The 13,784-nt window shown below is 43.2% G+C and overlaps 2 protein-coding genes and 1 non-coding gene across 8 annotated transcripts in view; 1 reads left to right on the forward strand and 2 right to left on the reverse strand.

The window, feature by feature from the left end:
• Positions 1–3,294: 3,294 nt before the first annotated feature.
• On the reverse strand, positions 3,295–3,400 carry LOC115030434. Its single transcript, XR_003836034.1, has one exon. It is a non-coding gene; the product is annotated as a U6 spliceosomal RNA (small nuclear RNA).
• Positions 3,401–6,446: 3,046 nt separating this feature from the next.
• Positions 6,447–8,582, reverse strand: Lcmt2 (leucine carboxyl methyltransferase 2). Its single transcript, XM_021149412.1, has one exon. The coding sequence runs from the start codon at positions 8,522–8,524 to the stop codon at positions 6,464–6,466; it is 2,061 nt and encodes a 686-aa protein (XP_021005071.1). The 5' UTR covers positions 8,525–8,582; the 3' UTR covers positions 6,447–6,463.
• Positions 7,731–13,784, forward strand: part of Adal (adenosine deaminase like) — an 18,452-nt gene continuing 12,398 nt past the window's right edge. For 3 of the 6 annotated variants that reach the window (XM_021156730.2, XM_021156727.2, XM_029474486.1), the window contains exons 1-4: positions 8,356–8,590; positions 10,244–10,454; positions 10,675–10,805; positions 11,301–11,361. In XM_021156730.2, coding sequence (XP_021012389.1) covers positions 10,395–10,454; positions 10,675–10,805; positions 11,301–11,361 — 252 coding nt within the window. In that variant the 5' untranslated portion in view covers positions 8,356–8,590; positions 10,244–10,394. Of the gene's footprint in view, positions 7,804–8,355; positions 8,591–8,672; positions 8,705–10,243; positions 10,455–10,674; positions 10,806–11,300; positions 11,362–13,784 lie in introns of those variants that run through there. The other 3 variants (XM_029474485.1, XM_021156728.2, XM_021156729.2) reach the window with 3 other exon arrangements.

The raw sequence follows: 13,784 nt of genomic DNA on the forward strand, positions 1-13,784 counted from the left end.
GCAGAGGCAGAGGCAGAGGCAGAGGCAGAGGCAGAGAGGCAGAGGCAGAGGCAGAGGCAGAGAGGCAGAGGCAGAGGCAGAGGAAGTTCTAAGTCTGAGCCAGAGCTACACAGGGAAACTATCTCAAAAACAAACAAACAAACAAACAAACAAACAAACAACAAAAGAGAGAGAGATTTTTTCCAAGGAGGAGGCAAATCACAATATAAATGATCAGGGCCTTCAAGAAGACTCTGAATAAAAGGTGCTTGCCATCAAGCCTGAGGATCCAAGTTTAATCCCCAGAACCCATACAATGAAAGCAAAAAATTGACTCCCACAAACTGTCCTCTGACTTCCACAAATGTACACACACACACACAATCTTAAAATGTGAGAAAATGAGAGATTATCACCTGAAAATAAAACTATAGTAATCATGCTGTCTCAAACTCACTCTATAGAAGAAGTTGGCTTTGAACTTCTGCTCTTCCAGATTCTACCTTCACTGCCTATATTGCCGGGATTACAGATGTGTGACACCACCCCTGACTCTTATGTGGTGCTGAAGATAGAATCCAGGGCTTTGGACATACTAGGCAAGCAATCTATCAACTCATCTATGTGCCCAGATAAAGGGTCTTTTATTGTTGTTGTTTTGTTTAAGATAGAATCTCACAGTTTCCCAAACTGATCTCAAATTTATAATCCTTTTGCCTCTCTCGAGGGTTGCCATATGCATACTTATGTCCAGTTATAATCTCTGCTTTAAACATTATAATTTGCTATTAATTCATTACTGATTTTAGCTTAACTAAACCACAAACACACTCATGTGATTTAAATTTTAGCACACTTACTGTGCTGTTCTTTAGTAATAAAACTATCATGTTTGGACTCAGTTTACCTAAATGTAAATTTGATGGATGGGGGTATGGACTCTGTTTTTCTCTTTAATTATTTGTGGAGGGAAAGGAAGGAGTTGCATATATAAGCTAAGTCTCTGGTTTATTCATAAATAAAACAATCAGTTTGACTTTGATATAACTCTAAGGTTTCTGATGGAAAGCCTAAAAATGTGAATAAGCTAAGAAATGAGAGAGGCAGAGAGTTGAACGATATCTACACACCATTCTCATTACAGTTTACTTAGCAGCCTTAATCTTCCAGTCAGGTAGCAAATGACTTTGCACATAGAAATGAGGACAAGGCTTTCCTCTATTTAACTTTCATTGAGATTACATAGCAGGCCACGCCCAGTGAAGCACCACAGCATTCTGGGAAGCTCCTGCATGTGCTCACAGGCATCTGTAATTGTATGTTCTTGGTCTTTCAGATTGGTTTTATGGCCAAGTTAATTCATTCCATCTCCAAAGGCTATGGAGTAACTGTGGACCATTGTTAAGCAAAGAAGGCCAAACATCAGCTGGAAATTGCAATCCAAGAGGTTTAGAACCATTCCATAAAGCTATGAGTGGGCTGATGATATGGCTTATAGGGTAAAGGCATTTGCTGCCAAGCCTGATGACCTATTCAGTTGTTGGAACTCACAAAATAGGAAAGAACTGATTGTTGCAAGTTATCATCTGGCCTCCACATGTGTGCCGTGGTACTCCCATATGTGGATGTACACACCACACACACACACACACAAATACATACATACATACATAATACAGTAAAGGTAGGAGTGTCTCTAGGAAGTCTAACCTCCTTATTCAGCTAAGAAAGTTGAACTTTTAAGTATTGGGGCTGAGGCTTGGGGAGATGCGCAGTAGGTAGAGTACATGAAGAACTCACAGTACACGTCGCTAATTCCAGTGTCCTTACAGTGGGATGTAAGGTGAAGGCAGAAGAATCCCAAGAGACTCATGAACCAGCTAGCAGCAGCCAACAACGAAGAGGCCCCATCTCAAACTGGAAAGTGAAGTGATAGTTCTGTGCTGTGGCTGCTTCGAGGTCACTGTGTTCTGCAAATGAGCTCCAGAAACTCAATGGTACCCAGGGTGAGCGCCAATGCATTTGTACTTTAATGTTCACATCTCCCCCAGGGAAGCAGGTTTTACAGTAGTGAGGTTTGTGAGGTTTTGTTGTTTATTTTTTGTTTGTTTTGATAGTGGGGTCTTGATGTATAACTGCCTTGTCTGGAACTCATCACAATCCACCCATCTCTTGTGCCTTGATGTCACAAGCCTTGATGTCAAGCTAGATATCACTGGATAGAGCAAATGCTGCTTAGGAATTCACCTTAGAAACTTGCTCTCATATTCATCAAATTTCCACAGAAAATATACTTCTCTCTCTCTCTCTCTCTCTCTCTCTCTCTCTCTCTCTCTTGCTTGTTTTCAAGACAGGGTTTCTCTGTATAGCTCTGGCTGTCCTAGAACTCACTTTGTAGACCAGGCTGGCCTCGAACTCAGAAATCTGCCTGCCTCTGCCTTCCAGGTGCTGGGATTAAAGGCGTGCGCCATCACCGCCCAGCCGAAAATACACTGCTCTTATCCAAGGGAAGGTTGGTTACATTTGGGGGTCCTTGTGGAATGAGCTTGAGAGTAAAGCATTGGTTGCTGGGGGTTGAGTTTGGGATTACAAAACAATAAACTAGGACTTCAAGGTCTGAAAAAGATCACCTAGGAAATATATGCACACTGGAATAGATGCATGGGAACATATCTGATCTATCTCCCTAAGGACACTCAGAAGGATTAAGGCTGCATAAAGATAAAAGATGGCCCGATCTAGACCAGCAGATCATTTGTCAGTGACAGGGTCCTAAGTGGGAGGGCCAAGACATCAGAAGATGAAGACAGGAAAGGTTTGGCAATAGGAAGTATTGGACAAGCTGATGACTTGCAAGCTTTATTTGGAAATACAGCATCTACATCCAGGGAAGAAATGGGACAGAGTCCACAGAGAATATCATACAACCAGACAAAGTCAAAGTCAAGCAGGGTTGCACAGAGGGAACACAGGGTGTTTCAAGAGCCTTATAGATCTAGCACACAACAGCCTTAGGACTGAATGATAGCTAGCTAACTCCAGTCTCTACAGAGGGAAAAGCCAAATTCCTAGGAACTAAGACCTTAATTCCTTTGAGCCCTGGCCATCAGCCCTAAATCGGCTTTGCAAAGTCTGTTCTTGGACAGTGTCACCGAGCTAGGTTCCTGTTGTCCTTTCATTAGGGCCTTGGAGAAAAGCATTGGATTGGCCTGGCTCTCAACAGTAGATATTTAGTTGAAAAACTGAGGGCAGTTAAAGAAGTGTTAGCTTAGCCTCTGAAGGGCAGTTCATATCCAAGAACCAATGTGGGCTTTGTGTGTTCTTTGTTGTTTCTTGGGTTTTTATGTCATCCTTGCACGGGACCCAGGCTTATCTTCACTGTATCATTCCAATGTTAGCAGATGTGTTGCCAAATGTAAATGTGTTTTGCCCGCTTGTATATCTGTGCACCACACATGTGCCTGATGCCTTTGGAGGCCAGAAGAAGGCACTGGATCCCTGGGAACTGGATTACCAATGGTTGTGAGCCTCCATATGGGTGCTATGAGTCAAACCTGGGTCCTCTGGAAGAGCAGCCAGTGCTCTTTAACTGCTGAGCCATCTCAGCAGTCCCACAACTTGTTCTCTTATGCTAATAGGATGCACTGCTTATGAGACCCAGAGGAAAGATTCTTCTCTTTCCTTAGTAATTTTTTCTGGCCTAGAAAGAAAAAAAAATCATGAAAAAAGGGAAGACAATCATTAAAAATAACTCTCAAGGGCTGGAGAGATGACTTATCAGTTAAGAGCACTGGTTGTTCTTCCAGAGGTCCAGAGTTCAATTCCCAGCAACCACATGGTGGCTCACAACCATCTGTAATGGGATTCAATGCCCTCTTCTGGTGTGTCTGAAGACAGTGACAGTGTACTCATATACATAAAATAAATAAATAAAACAAAAAACAAACAAACACAAAAAAACCTCTCAAAACTATACCAAAGCCTGATAGTGGAATTTTAGAACAAAAATACTCAAAATTACAATAAAGAATCAAAAGTACTCTTCCAATTTCACCAACTGCTGCAGACTGCCATTAATAAAACTAACCAGTACACGCAGAATGCTGCTCTGGCAAAGTCTTTCTATATGTTCTAGTTAGGGAGAGTTTTAAGAGATAATTTAACTAAGCATGTTGCAAAAATAGGGTTAAAGTTGGAAGGCATGCTAAATCTTATAATTACTTCCAGAAAACACAAGTTAGTTCTCTTGAAGGAACAAGTCTGGGCCCAATTACTCATAATGGGCTGCCTGGCATAATAGGACCTGCTGCACTGATTTGGGTCTGGCATACGCCAACATTCTCTTGATGACCTCCCTTTACCTTATTATACCCACAGTAATGAAATTATAATGATTGCTGAATGAAATGAGTTTATAGTGAGGTCTCATTAAACTTCCTGTACTATCTGCTACACAGTTGAGAACAAACGGTCTCCTCGGACCTGCTCCTGAAAGCTGGAGGTAGGCTGTAGTAAACTCACAAAAAGAAACATATCCATCATGCTGCAGTCAATTATCTAGCACTTGGCCCACTGAGAGCCTTGCTGGATGCTGCCCTGTATTCCAAGACTCATGCTATAACCAATGAATTTTCCAGAAAGGGCCATTATAAAGTCTCGGGAAAGTATATGTTAATCTACAACCCTAGTCAGTTTTTATATTAACTACCCTTCACATCCATTTTATGTGCAAAGTCATAAAAAAAAGTTAGAGAAAAGGGACTGTATGTCATGAAGTCCACTAAGATTAATGGATAATAATAATCAGTTGTATACTTACAGAATCTCAAGATGCAACTGTAACCAGGATTGTACTAGTGTAACAGTTCTATCAAACCACTAACACTAAGTTATGAAGCTCATGTTATACACAACTTACATGACAGACTAGGTCTCAAAACTTAAGAAATGTCATTATTATCTTCAAAACTTAATAGAGACAGATTGTCTAATCACTTAAGGGATAACTGAGGGGAGTCTAATGGCTGTAGATTATAAGATACACTACAATCCAACATTCTTTAATGCCTTTAAATTTTCACAAGTTGCTAATTGCTACTTGTAGTGGTTTGAATGAGAATTCCCCATACAGGCTCATGAATTTGAAGACTTGGTCCCTAGATGGTGGTACTGTCTGGGAAGACGTATGTTTCCTTCCTAAAGGAAGCATGTCACTTGGTGGGAATGAGGCTGGGGCGGGGGGGAGGGGGGCGGGCGGGGAGTGTTGGGGGGAAGTGCTTAATGCCTCTCCCTGTTTGTAAGTTGCTGTTCTATGCCCGTGGTAAAAGATGTGAGTTTTCAGCGTTCTTGCTTCTAGTCACCACACTCTGGAACCAAAAGCCCAAATAAACCTTTCCTTAAGTTGCCTTGGTCATGCTGTTTCTTCACAGTAAAGCAAGAAAAGTAATTAAAAGTGTATTGCATAATGCAGCTCAGCTCTAACAAGGAGCTAGCACAACTCCTAAGAGGGTAAGGAAAAGGAACAACTCCTAAAACCTTAAGCAATGCAGCAATGTAGTATTAGTGTTCTATCTTACCACATAGGTTACATGCCAGCACCTATGGCTTTGGCAGAATGCACAATATCAACCTGTAGACTGGCAGAGGAAAAGCACAACTACTGTGGCTCACTTCCTGCTCCCCAGCCCTCCAACACACATCCCCTTCTTACAGTATTTGTATATAGTATAGTTTAGCATAGTATAGTACTTATCTGACTTGTGGACTGATGCTGCCTATGCCTATCTAAGCTGCTTGGGAGTTTAGAACAGTGTCCAGCTGACAGGAACAAACATCATTCATTATAGAAGGTACAAAATTAAGGCATTAGATGTCTGGTTTATTAGCACTTATAAAGCTAGATAAATATAAAACATTAGCAAAAAAGTGATCAAAAGCGTAATATCTAAGTTGTACTTTTTCTCACTGTTAAAGTTCAGTGTTCAAACTAAAAGCATGAGTCTTTAAACTGCAGTGTTCATTTTAGACTGTTTGCCCATAGCCAACAGGTCAACACTACATTCCTGAACTATACTTAGCTGTGGATTTTTACCATGACCTGTGTGAAACTTTTTCCAAAATATAATCTCGGTCACAATACCCAGGCTTGGGAATGTTTTCTGTTTTTGTTTTTTTACTTAGGCTAAAGGTTGTTGTGACTCAATAAATAATAGGTCCTCAGACCTAGGAGTTGTGCTGGTTCCTTGTTAGAGCTGAGACTTGAAAACTGGTAGAACCCCAGAAAACTCTTCACATGATGCTGAGGCCCCTAGGATGTAAGTCACTCTTTTGATGCTTTATTTTTATACTTACTGCTGGTCTGTATTTTAATCATCATTTTCATGGTCTATGCTCAATAGTGTGGTAAGGAAGAAAGGTGTGTGTGTTGGGAGTGTGGCAATACAACAAATTCACCCTTAGGTCCTAAATATATCAAGTCCATTCTTTATTGCCCTGAACATAAGGAAGAAAGGTCTAATGCCACTGTGTGGGGGTTAAAATAAGTACCAAAGGAAAAGCAGTTCCCTCCACCTCCAATAAGCAGGAGCTGCTGCTCTTCAGGAAGGAGAGCGCTGCTGTGGTTGTGCAACAATAATGGCCATGGCACAGACGCTGTGTCAATCTGATATTCAGAGCTCAATCCTGTAGTCAAACAGATAACGGTCACTCCAGGAAATGAGGAGGAGTGAATCCAGACCCCTCCAACCAGAAGCAGCTTTCCATTAAATACATGAGCCGTGTGAGAGTACCTTGGGGTAATGGAGGGCTGGATATCTATCGATTCCCAGAGGAATCCAGAGGACATTGGTTTGAGAAAGAGTACAGAGCTCAACGGTTCCTCAGAAGCCCCAAGACCTCCAGCAATAAGTGCTCCCCCTTGCCAACTGCAGGCGCTATGGGAATGCCGACCTTCGGGTGATGCACCTTGTACTGGGATTCTGACCCAAGCCATTGTCTCTACATGTAGAAAACGATAGTCACTTAGTACAGGTTCGGCCACACTTCGGCCACCATACACAAATAAGTATCTTTGATTCTGATAGTATACTTTCGTTGTTGAATGCCGCCAACGTGACAACACTGAACCTTCTTCCAAGGCAGCCTTCGTTACTGTTACATTTTGGCCCTCAGAGCAATTATCCTTACTTTTGTATAAATCAAGTTGGAGAGCCCCAGAGGCTGGACTTACTGGGGAGAGTCTCCCTCCAAGAACCAGAACCCGAGTATCAGAAAGCCTTGTCATGGTGTGAAAAAGGCGTCCATCCCACTGGCCTTCAGTCCCCGAGGTACTTATTTGGCAGCCTTCCCATTCCGAGTCACAGGATCTAGAGAGCACGTGAAACCTGCTCACTCGGCAGTGTCGTCCCTCTTGTTCTCCAAAGCCTCCTGCACTGAAAATAACGCTAGGGCTCAAGAGGGCAGAGGTGTGGCCATATCGCTTCAGGCTTGAGTGCTGGTGGTCACTAGTGACTACTCTGGCAGAAAGAAACCCTGAAGGCGAAGCAGGATCTATCTGAAAAGAAGCCTCTGAGGGCTCAAACACTGGAGTTTCTGACAGAATGTCTCCCCTAGATGCTACCAGGATGAAATAGTGGGAACACTTCAGATGCCACTCCTCATATTCATCAAAGGGTTCAAGCGTCTCAACCCGCTGGCGCTCTTCTGCTGGGAGAAGGCGACGATAGAACTCGTTCAGGTCCAGGGCGCTGCAGGCAGTCCAGCCAGCTTGAAGGAAGCGCTGGCGCTGGGCCTCCACGTCGGGAAACAGCTCCAGGCCATGCAAGGGTGAGTGCAACCGCCGAAAGTGCTGCAGCATGATCTGCCCAAAGGCATCCCCCGGCTGCATCTGCTCATAGATCACGAAAAGGGCGTCGGGGAAACGCTGGGCGGCCCAGGCAATGAGGGCTGTGGCACTGGAGGGCTCCAGGTAGGTCAGCACCGCCTCAGCCAGGAGCAGCGTGGGAGAAGTGGCGTCCAGGCCGGCGCCATCCAGGGCCTCTCCTAATCGCTGGAGCTCCCGCAGGTCCGCGCCCAGGATGCGGTAGTCCGCGCTCTCGAAGCACAGAGATGACGCCAAGTCCCCGATCTTGAAAGGACCGGTCTGCGCGCGCAGCTCCGGGGTCTCCTCGATCCTCTCCGCCTTGAGCCGAGACACGTCCGGGAAGTCCACCTCCCAGACGGCAGCTCGGGCCAGGAGGCCCGCCGCTTTCAGACGAAAATATAGCGAGTCGGAGCCTGAGCCCAAGGACAGGATCTGGGCTCTGGTCCGGGACGGGAGCGCGCTAGTGAGTTCGAGGAAGGCGCGCACGCAGTGACGCACAGCGCGCGCGCGCACGTAATAGCCGCGGTGGATAAGCGGCGTGCGCCGCACGGGTCCCGGGACCAGCAGCGCCGCGAAGGGATCGCGCACGTATCCGTGTGCGGCAAGCGATCGTTTGCTGAGGGAGCTGCTGTCGTTGGTGCTCTGTACCGTTCCCGCCCGGCGCTGGCGGCTTCGCGGGCCCATGACCAGAAGGTGCTCGGCAATACTGCACACAGAACACTTACCGAGCTCCCGCTCATCCGCTTCTGGGTGCGTCACTTCCGGGAAGACCGCTCTCTGCCAAAACCCGCGAGAGGTTTTTTTGACTTTTTTTTTTCTCCCCCTTCCAAATTACGTTTTCCCGGGAACACGCCGGCTGCTACGGTAACAGCTAGAGCTTGGAGAGCTCAAGTTACCACTTTGTACAGGCATTTTCTGCAGGGAAAAAAACTTGTGTAGATCCTCGTATTTGAGAACATTTTTAGGTGAATCGGAGGCTGACGACCTGATACCGGTTTGGTCCGGCAAAAGAGGACCAGCACCTCGGATCTTAAACAATCCAGAGTAGATTGGTCCTTGCACAAAAGTAACAGTTGCACCTTTATTTAGTGTTCTCGTTGCGAGGGAGAACTCATTTAGATCTTGAATTAGGCCATATGGAAAGTGAAGAAAGAGACCTTTACGGATAATTACTGACAATTTAACCCCCAGCCCTTGTACGTGCTGTTGATTCTCATGTAGTCTAAGTTCTGTGCTAGGTCTACAGTGAGTAAGTATTCAGCAAGTAAAAATGACGCTTATAAAATGACACTCGGGGCTGGTGAGATGGCTCAGTGGGTAAGAGCACCCGACTGCTCTTCCCAAGGTCCGAAGTTCAAATCCCAGCAACCACATGGTGGCTCACAACCACCCGTAATGAGATCTGATGCCCTCTTCTGGTGTGTCTGAAGACAGCTACAGTGTACTTACATATAATAAATAAATAAATCTTAAAAAAATAAAATAAAATGACACTCCCCTCCACTTCCAAGATTCTGTGATTCGTATGTGGTATTGAGTATGTCTGCTGAAAATCGCTGCAGAAGAGATGTGATTATTCCCTGTGGCGTTGTTGTTTAAAGGAAGCAACCCAGGTTGGACTTTTAAAGTTTCTACATTGGATGCTTAGGAAATACCAGTAAGAAAGCACTCTCAGAGATGCATAGAAACTTCATCATTTACTAATTTAGTGTCTGCTCGGATTAGGAAAGGAAATAGAAAGACTTGAAGAATGGTTAACTCAGAGCAGTAGTATGTAACGGCTGAGAGTATGAGTTCTGGATTCCAACTGGATCAAGAAAAATTTTCTATGAAGATTTGGTTATTGGAAAATGTTTTAGGGTTAGGAACTCGTTAGTGATCTTAGAAGAGCAGATTGTGTGGCAGAATTATTCAGTGAGTGCAAGATATGTTAATAAAGGCATCTAGTCGACCAGAAGGATCAGAGACAGGTGGCAGCAAATACTAGCCTCCATCCAGAGACAGGATTTTCGCCTGACAGACCCAACCCATTTAAGGAAAGTGTTTGTGCGACATGAATGTGAAATAACATGTTTTCTTGTAAAAGCAAATTCGTGCTACATGTGCAAGTTAACCTGACCTACCCAGTAGATTAAAGGAGCCCAGAATTAAAGGGGCAGACTAATGCTGGATTTTTAGTTTTCGGGTTTTTTTTCTTGTTTTTTTTTTTTTTTTTTTTTTTTAACTTTTGTTTTTTTTTACTAGCCATTTCCCCATTGCAGACACACCTAAGTTAGCTTTGCTTAACTTAAGTTTGTGGGAGCAGGGGGTTGAGGGGGCTTGGGAGGTGCAAAAAGAAGCTATCAGCAGTGACTGTTTCTGTTTGCATGCTAGATCTGAAAATAGTTACATTTGCTACTGTAGGTGAACGGGATCCCAGAGCCACACATAGTGCAAGTCTTGTTAAAAATGGCAATCTAAAGGAAGTCCAGCACCTCAGAAATTCCCACTTTGATAAGTTTATCATCCAAGCCGAGAATAAGAGCAAAGAGAAACTTTTCCTTCTACTGAAGTGATGGAGGCCGGACAGCAGTGGCCTGGGAAGACAGACTTTTACCTGCAATTACCAAAAGTGGTAAGAATTAACTACAGAGTTCCTGTTACTGTATAATGGCTTCTGTATTGTTTTCCACAAAAGAGAAGTAAAGTTTATGGGTAGAAATTGTAGAGTGGGTATAGCTGAACCAAGTAGCTGGCCTAGTATAAACTACAACTAGGAACCAGGCCACCAGGGCCTGATGTATGGGGCTCTGAATCTCGTGGACTCTTGTGAACTGATTGTCCTCTTGTGTTAGGAGCTCCATGCCCACTTGAACGGCTCCATTAGTTCCAGTACCATGAAGAAACTGATAGCCAAGAAGCCACATCTTAACGTTCATGGTCACATGACCATGATTGACAAGGGAAAGAAACGGACTTTACAAGAGTAAGTTTGGGGAGGTTGTGGGAATTTTTTGTGTCTGTATTTGGAGATTATAATATATAAGAATCAGATTTTAATACTTAAATAGGGTAGACATCTGGCATAAAATATACAACCTAACTCACAGTGCTTTTCCAACTGTCAGACTACTGACAGTATGTTTAATGGTTTATATTGTTTGTCATATTGAGTTGTTCCTTAGATTTGAAAATAAAGACAGGTTGATTTTTCTCTATTTGCTAGTCCTGGCAGGATTAAAGAATAGGAATGACTATTTCATACTTTTCAATATAAATAAGTAATATCTTATTTTAGCTATTAAATTGTCTTTCTAGATCAATGTAATTTTGGAAAAAAAGTGTATCCTATAGTTCTTTGGAAATTTAAATATATACTTACTATTAACCTCAAATTACTAATTAATTCCATTCTGAGGGTTTTTCTTGAGTAACAGGTTTTGTTGACTGAAGTGTATTAAGACTTTTTTTTCATTTGTAGATGTTTCCAGATGTTCCAAGTTATACATCAGCTTACTACTAGTGCTGAGGACATCCTGATGGTGAGACACCGAGGCGGGTTAAAATGGCGTGACTTTCCACAGCAGTGCACAGCTCACCTTGTGCATGGCCTTTGGCTTTCATCCATGCTCTGATGGAGAGGCTTGCTCTTTCCCCCCACTTCCTTCCCCCTCTTTATTTCTTCCTTTCTTTTTCTATTAATTTACAGATTTTTTTTCATGACAACTCTTTGAAAAAATCAGTGTAAGACATTGGCCTAAGAGCTAATGTAAAGTCTGTTGTTGTCTTAAAAAAAGAGGAAGTGGGTGGAAGGGAAAGGAAGGGAGTGAGAGAAGAACCAAGATCAGCATTGTATTGAACGGGGAGGAGAAAGGCAGGAGAGCCTGACCCTGATTTCCATGTATGACATGTCATAAGAAATAGTTGGGAGCTGGAGAGATGCTCAGTGGTTAAGAGCACTGGTTGCTCTTACAGAGGACCTGGGTTTGATTCCCAGCAACTACATGGTATTGGGACCCCTCTGTAACTCCAGCTCCAGGCATCTGACCTGGTCCTCTTCTGACCTCTTCAGCACTGCACACACGCGGTGCACAGACATATATGCAGGGAAAAACATTTGTGCACACAAAATAAATTTTCACAAAAGAGAAATATTTGTCCTCAGATAGGCATATGTTCTTATCTGTTCCTCTCTCTCTTCTTTTTCATGGAGCCTAGACCGGTCTCATATTTTCTCTGTAGTTGAGGCTGGCTTTGCATTCCTAGTCTTCCTGTCTCCACCTTTCAAATGCTGGGATTACAGGTGTTCACCACCATGCCCAGGTCAGTAAGGAAAACTGTGACAAATCCCTGTAATCCAGCACTTCAAAAGGACCACAAATTCAAGGAGACCCTGGGTCTGGTTTGATTCTTACCACACCTACATGTCCCCTGCCCCCCCCCAAATATATATGTATATGTATATGTGTATCTGTGTTCTGAAGAATTAACCTTGACGTAGTCAGTTCTTTCCCTCTTTGGAATAAGTATGTTCATTGTATTGATTTCCTTATAGAGAAGAATTAACTTTGATAATTTAATAATTTCCTCACTTCATTTTTTTAAACAACAGACTTTAATTAGCTCTTAGGCCAATGTCTTACACTGATTTTTATAAGAATTGTCATTAAAAAAAATCTGTTCATTAAAAGTTAAGTATGTATTTCCAATGTATCAGTCACTTTACCAAGGGGACATAAAGAGACCTAGACACAGTCCCTGCTTCTGGGGCTTCGTCAGTAGATGGAGCCATGGACTTCGGGAAGCTCTCTGTTGGAGGCAGAGAGAAGGATTTACAGGCATCCACAATGATGCACTCTCATTATCTGCTTGGCAGATGCCAGGGAACACTGTCTACTACAAGAGCTTAGATCTTACTTTATTAGTGGATATTACGGGGAAGAGAATGAAATTCTAGGTTTTAAGAGCTTGATTTGTTATGAGTAGAGTAATGCTATGTTTACCGGCTTTCATTTTGTTTCAGATTGAAAGCTGGTAGAAAGCTCTTAAATGAGATGAGACATAAAGATCCTATGCATTTGGCTTAGTGCTGCTGGCACAAGCATCCACAGGTGGTAACAGTGAAGTAGTCATATATGACATGAACATCTATCTACAAGACTAAGAGATCACTTGCTATAGAAGTGAGATTGTGGGTCATCCTGGCTGGGTTTTGTCAACTTGACACAAACCTAGACAGACCCAGCAAAAGGGAATCTTCATTGATAAAATGCCTCCATAAGATTGATCTGTAGACAAGTCTACTGGATTAGTTTTCGGTTAATTATTCCTGTGGCAGGGCCTAGCTGGCCATGGACAGTGTACCCCTGCTGAGCAAACCATGAGAAGCAAGCCAGTAGGCAGTACTCCATGGCTTCTGCTTAGTTTCTGCCTGCCTCCAGGCTCCTGCCCCCGGGTTCCCACCTGGACTTCTCTCAGTGATGGAGCATGAGTTGACAGTTGTAAACTTAAGTAAATCCTTTTATCCCCAAGTTGCATTTAGTCATAGTGTTTTATCAAAGCAATAGAAACCCTAACTAAGACATGGGGTTCATGTAAACCATGGTCAAGATGACCTATCTATGATATGAAAGAATCAGGACTGGAATATGGATGAAAAATAAGATGCTCTACAAGGGCCATGCGTGGTGGCCTAGACTTTTATTCCTGGCATTTGAAGGACAGAGGCAGATGGATCTCTGTGAGTTTGAGGTCAGCCTGGTCTATGTAATAAGTTTCAGGCCAGCCAGGGCTGCATAGTAAGATCAGGTAAGTTTAGGACCCACCTAGAATATCTGAGACTCTGTCTCAAAAAAAGAAAAGAAAAGAAAAGAAAGAAAAGAAAAGAAAAGAAAAGAAAAGAAAAGAAAAGAAAGAAAAGAAAAGAAAAGAAAGAAAAGAAAAGAAAAGAAAAGAAAAGGAGAGA

Source organism: Mus caroli, chromosome 2 (assembly GCF_900094665.2).
Source record: "Mus caroli chromosome 2, CAROLI_EIJ_v1.1, whole genome shotgun sequence".
NCBI classification, from domain to species: domain Eukaryota; kingdom Metazoa; phylum Chordata; class Mammalia; order Rodentia; family Muridae; genus Mus; species Mus caroli.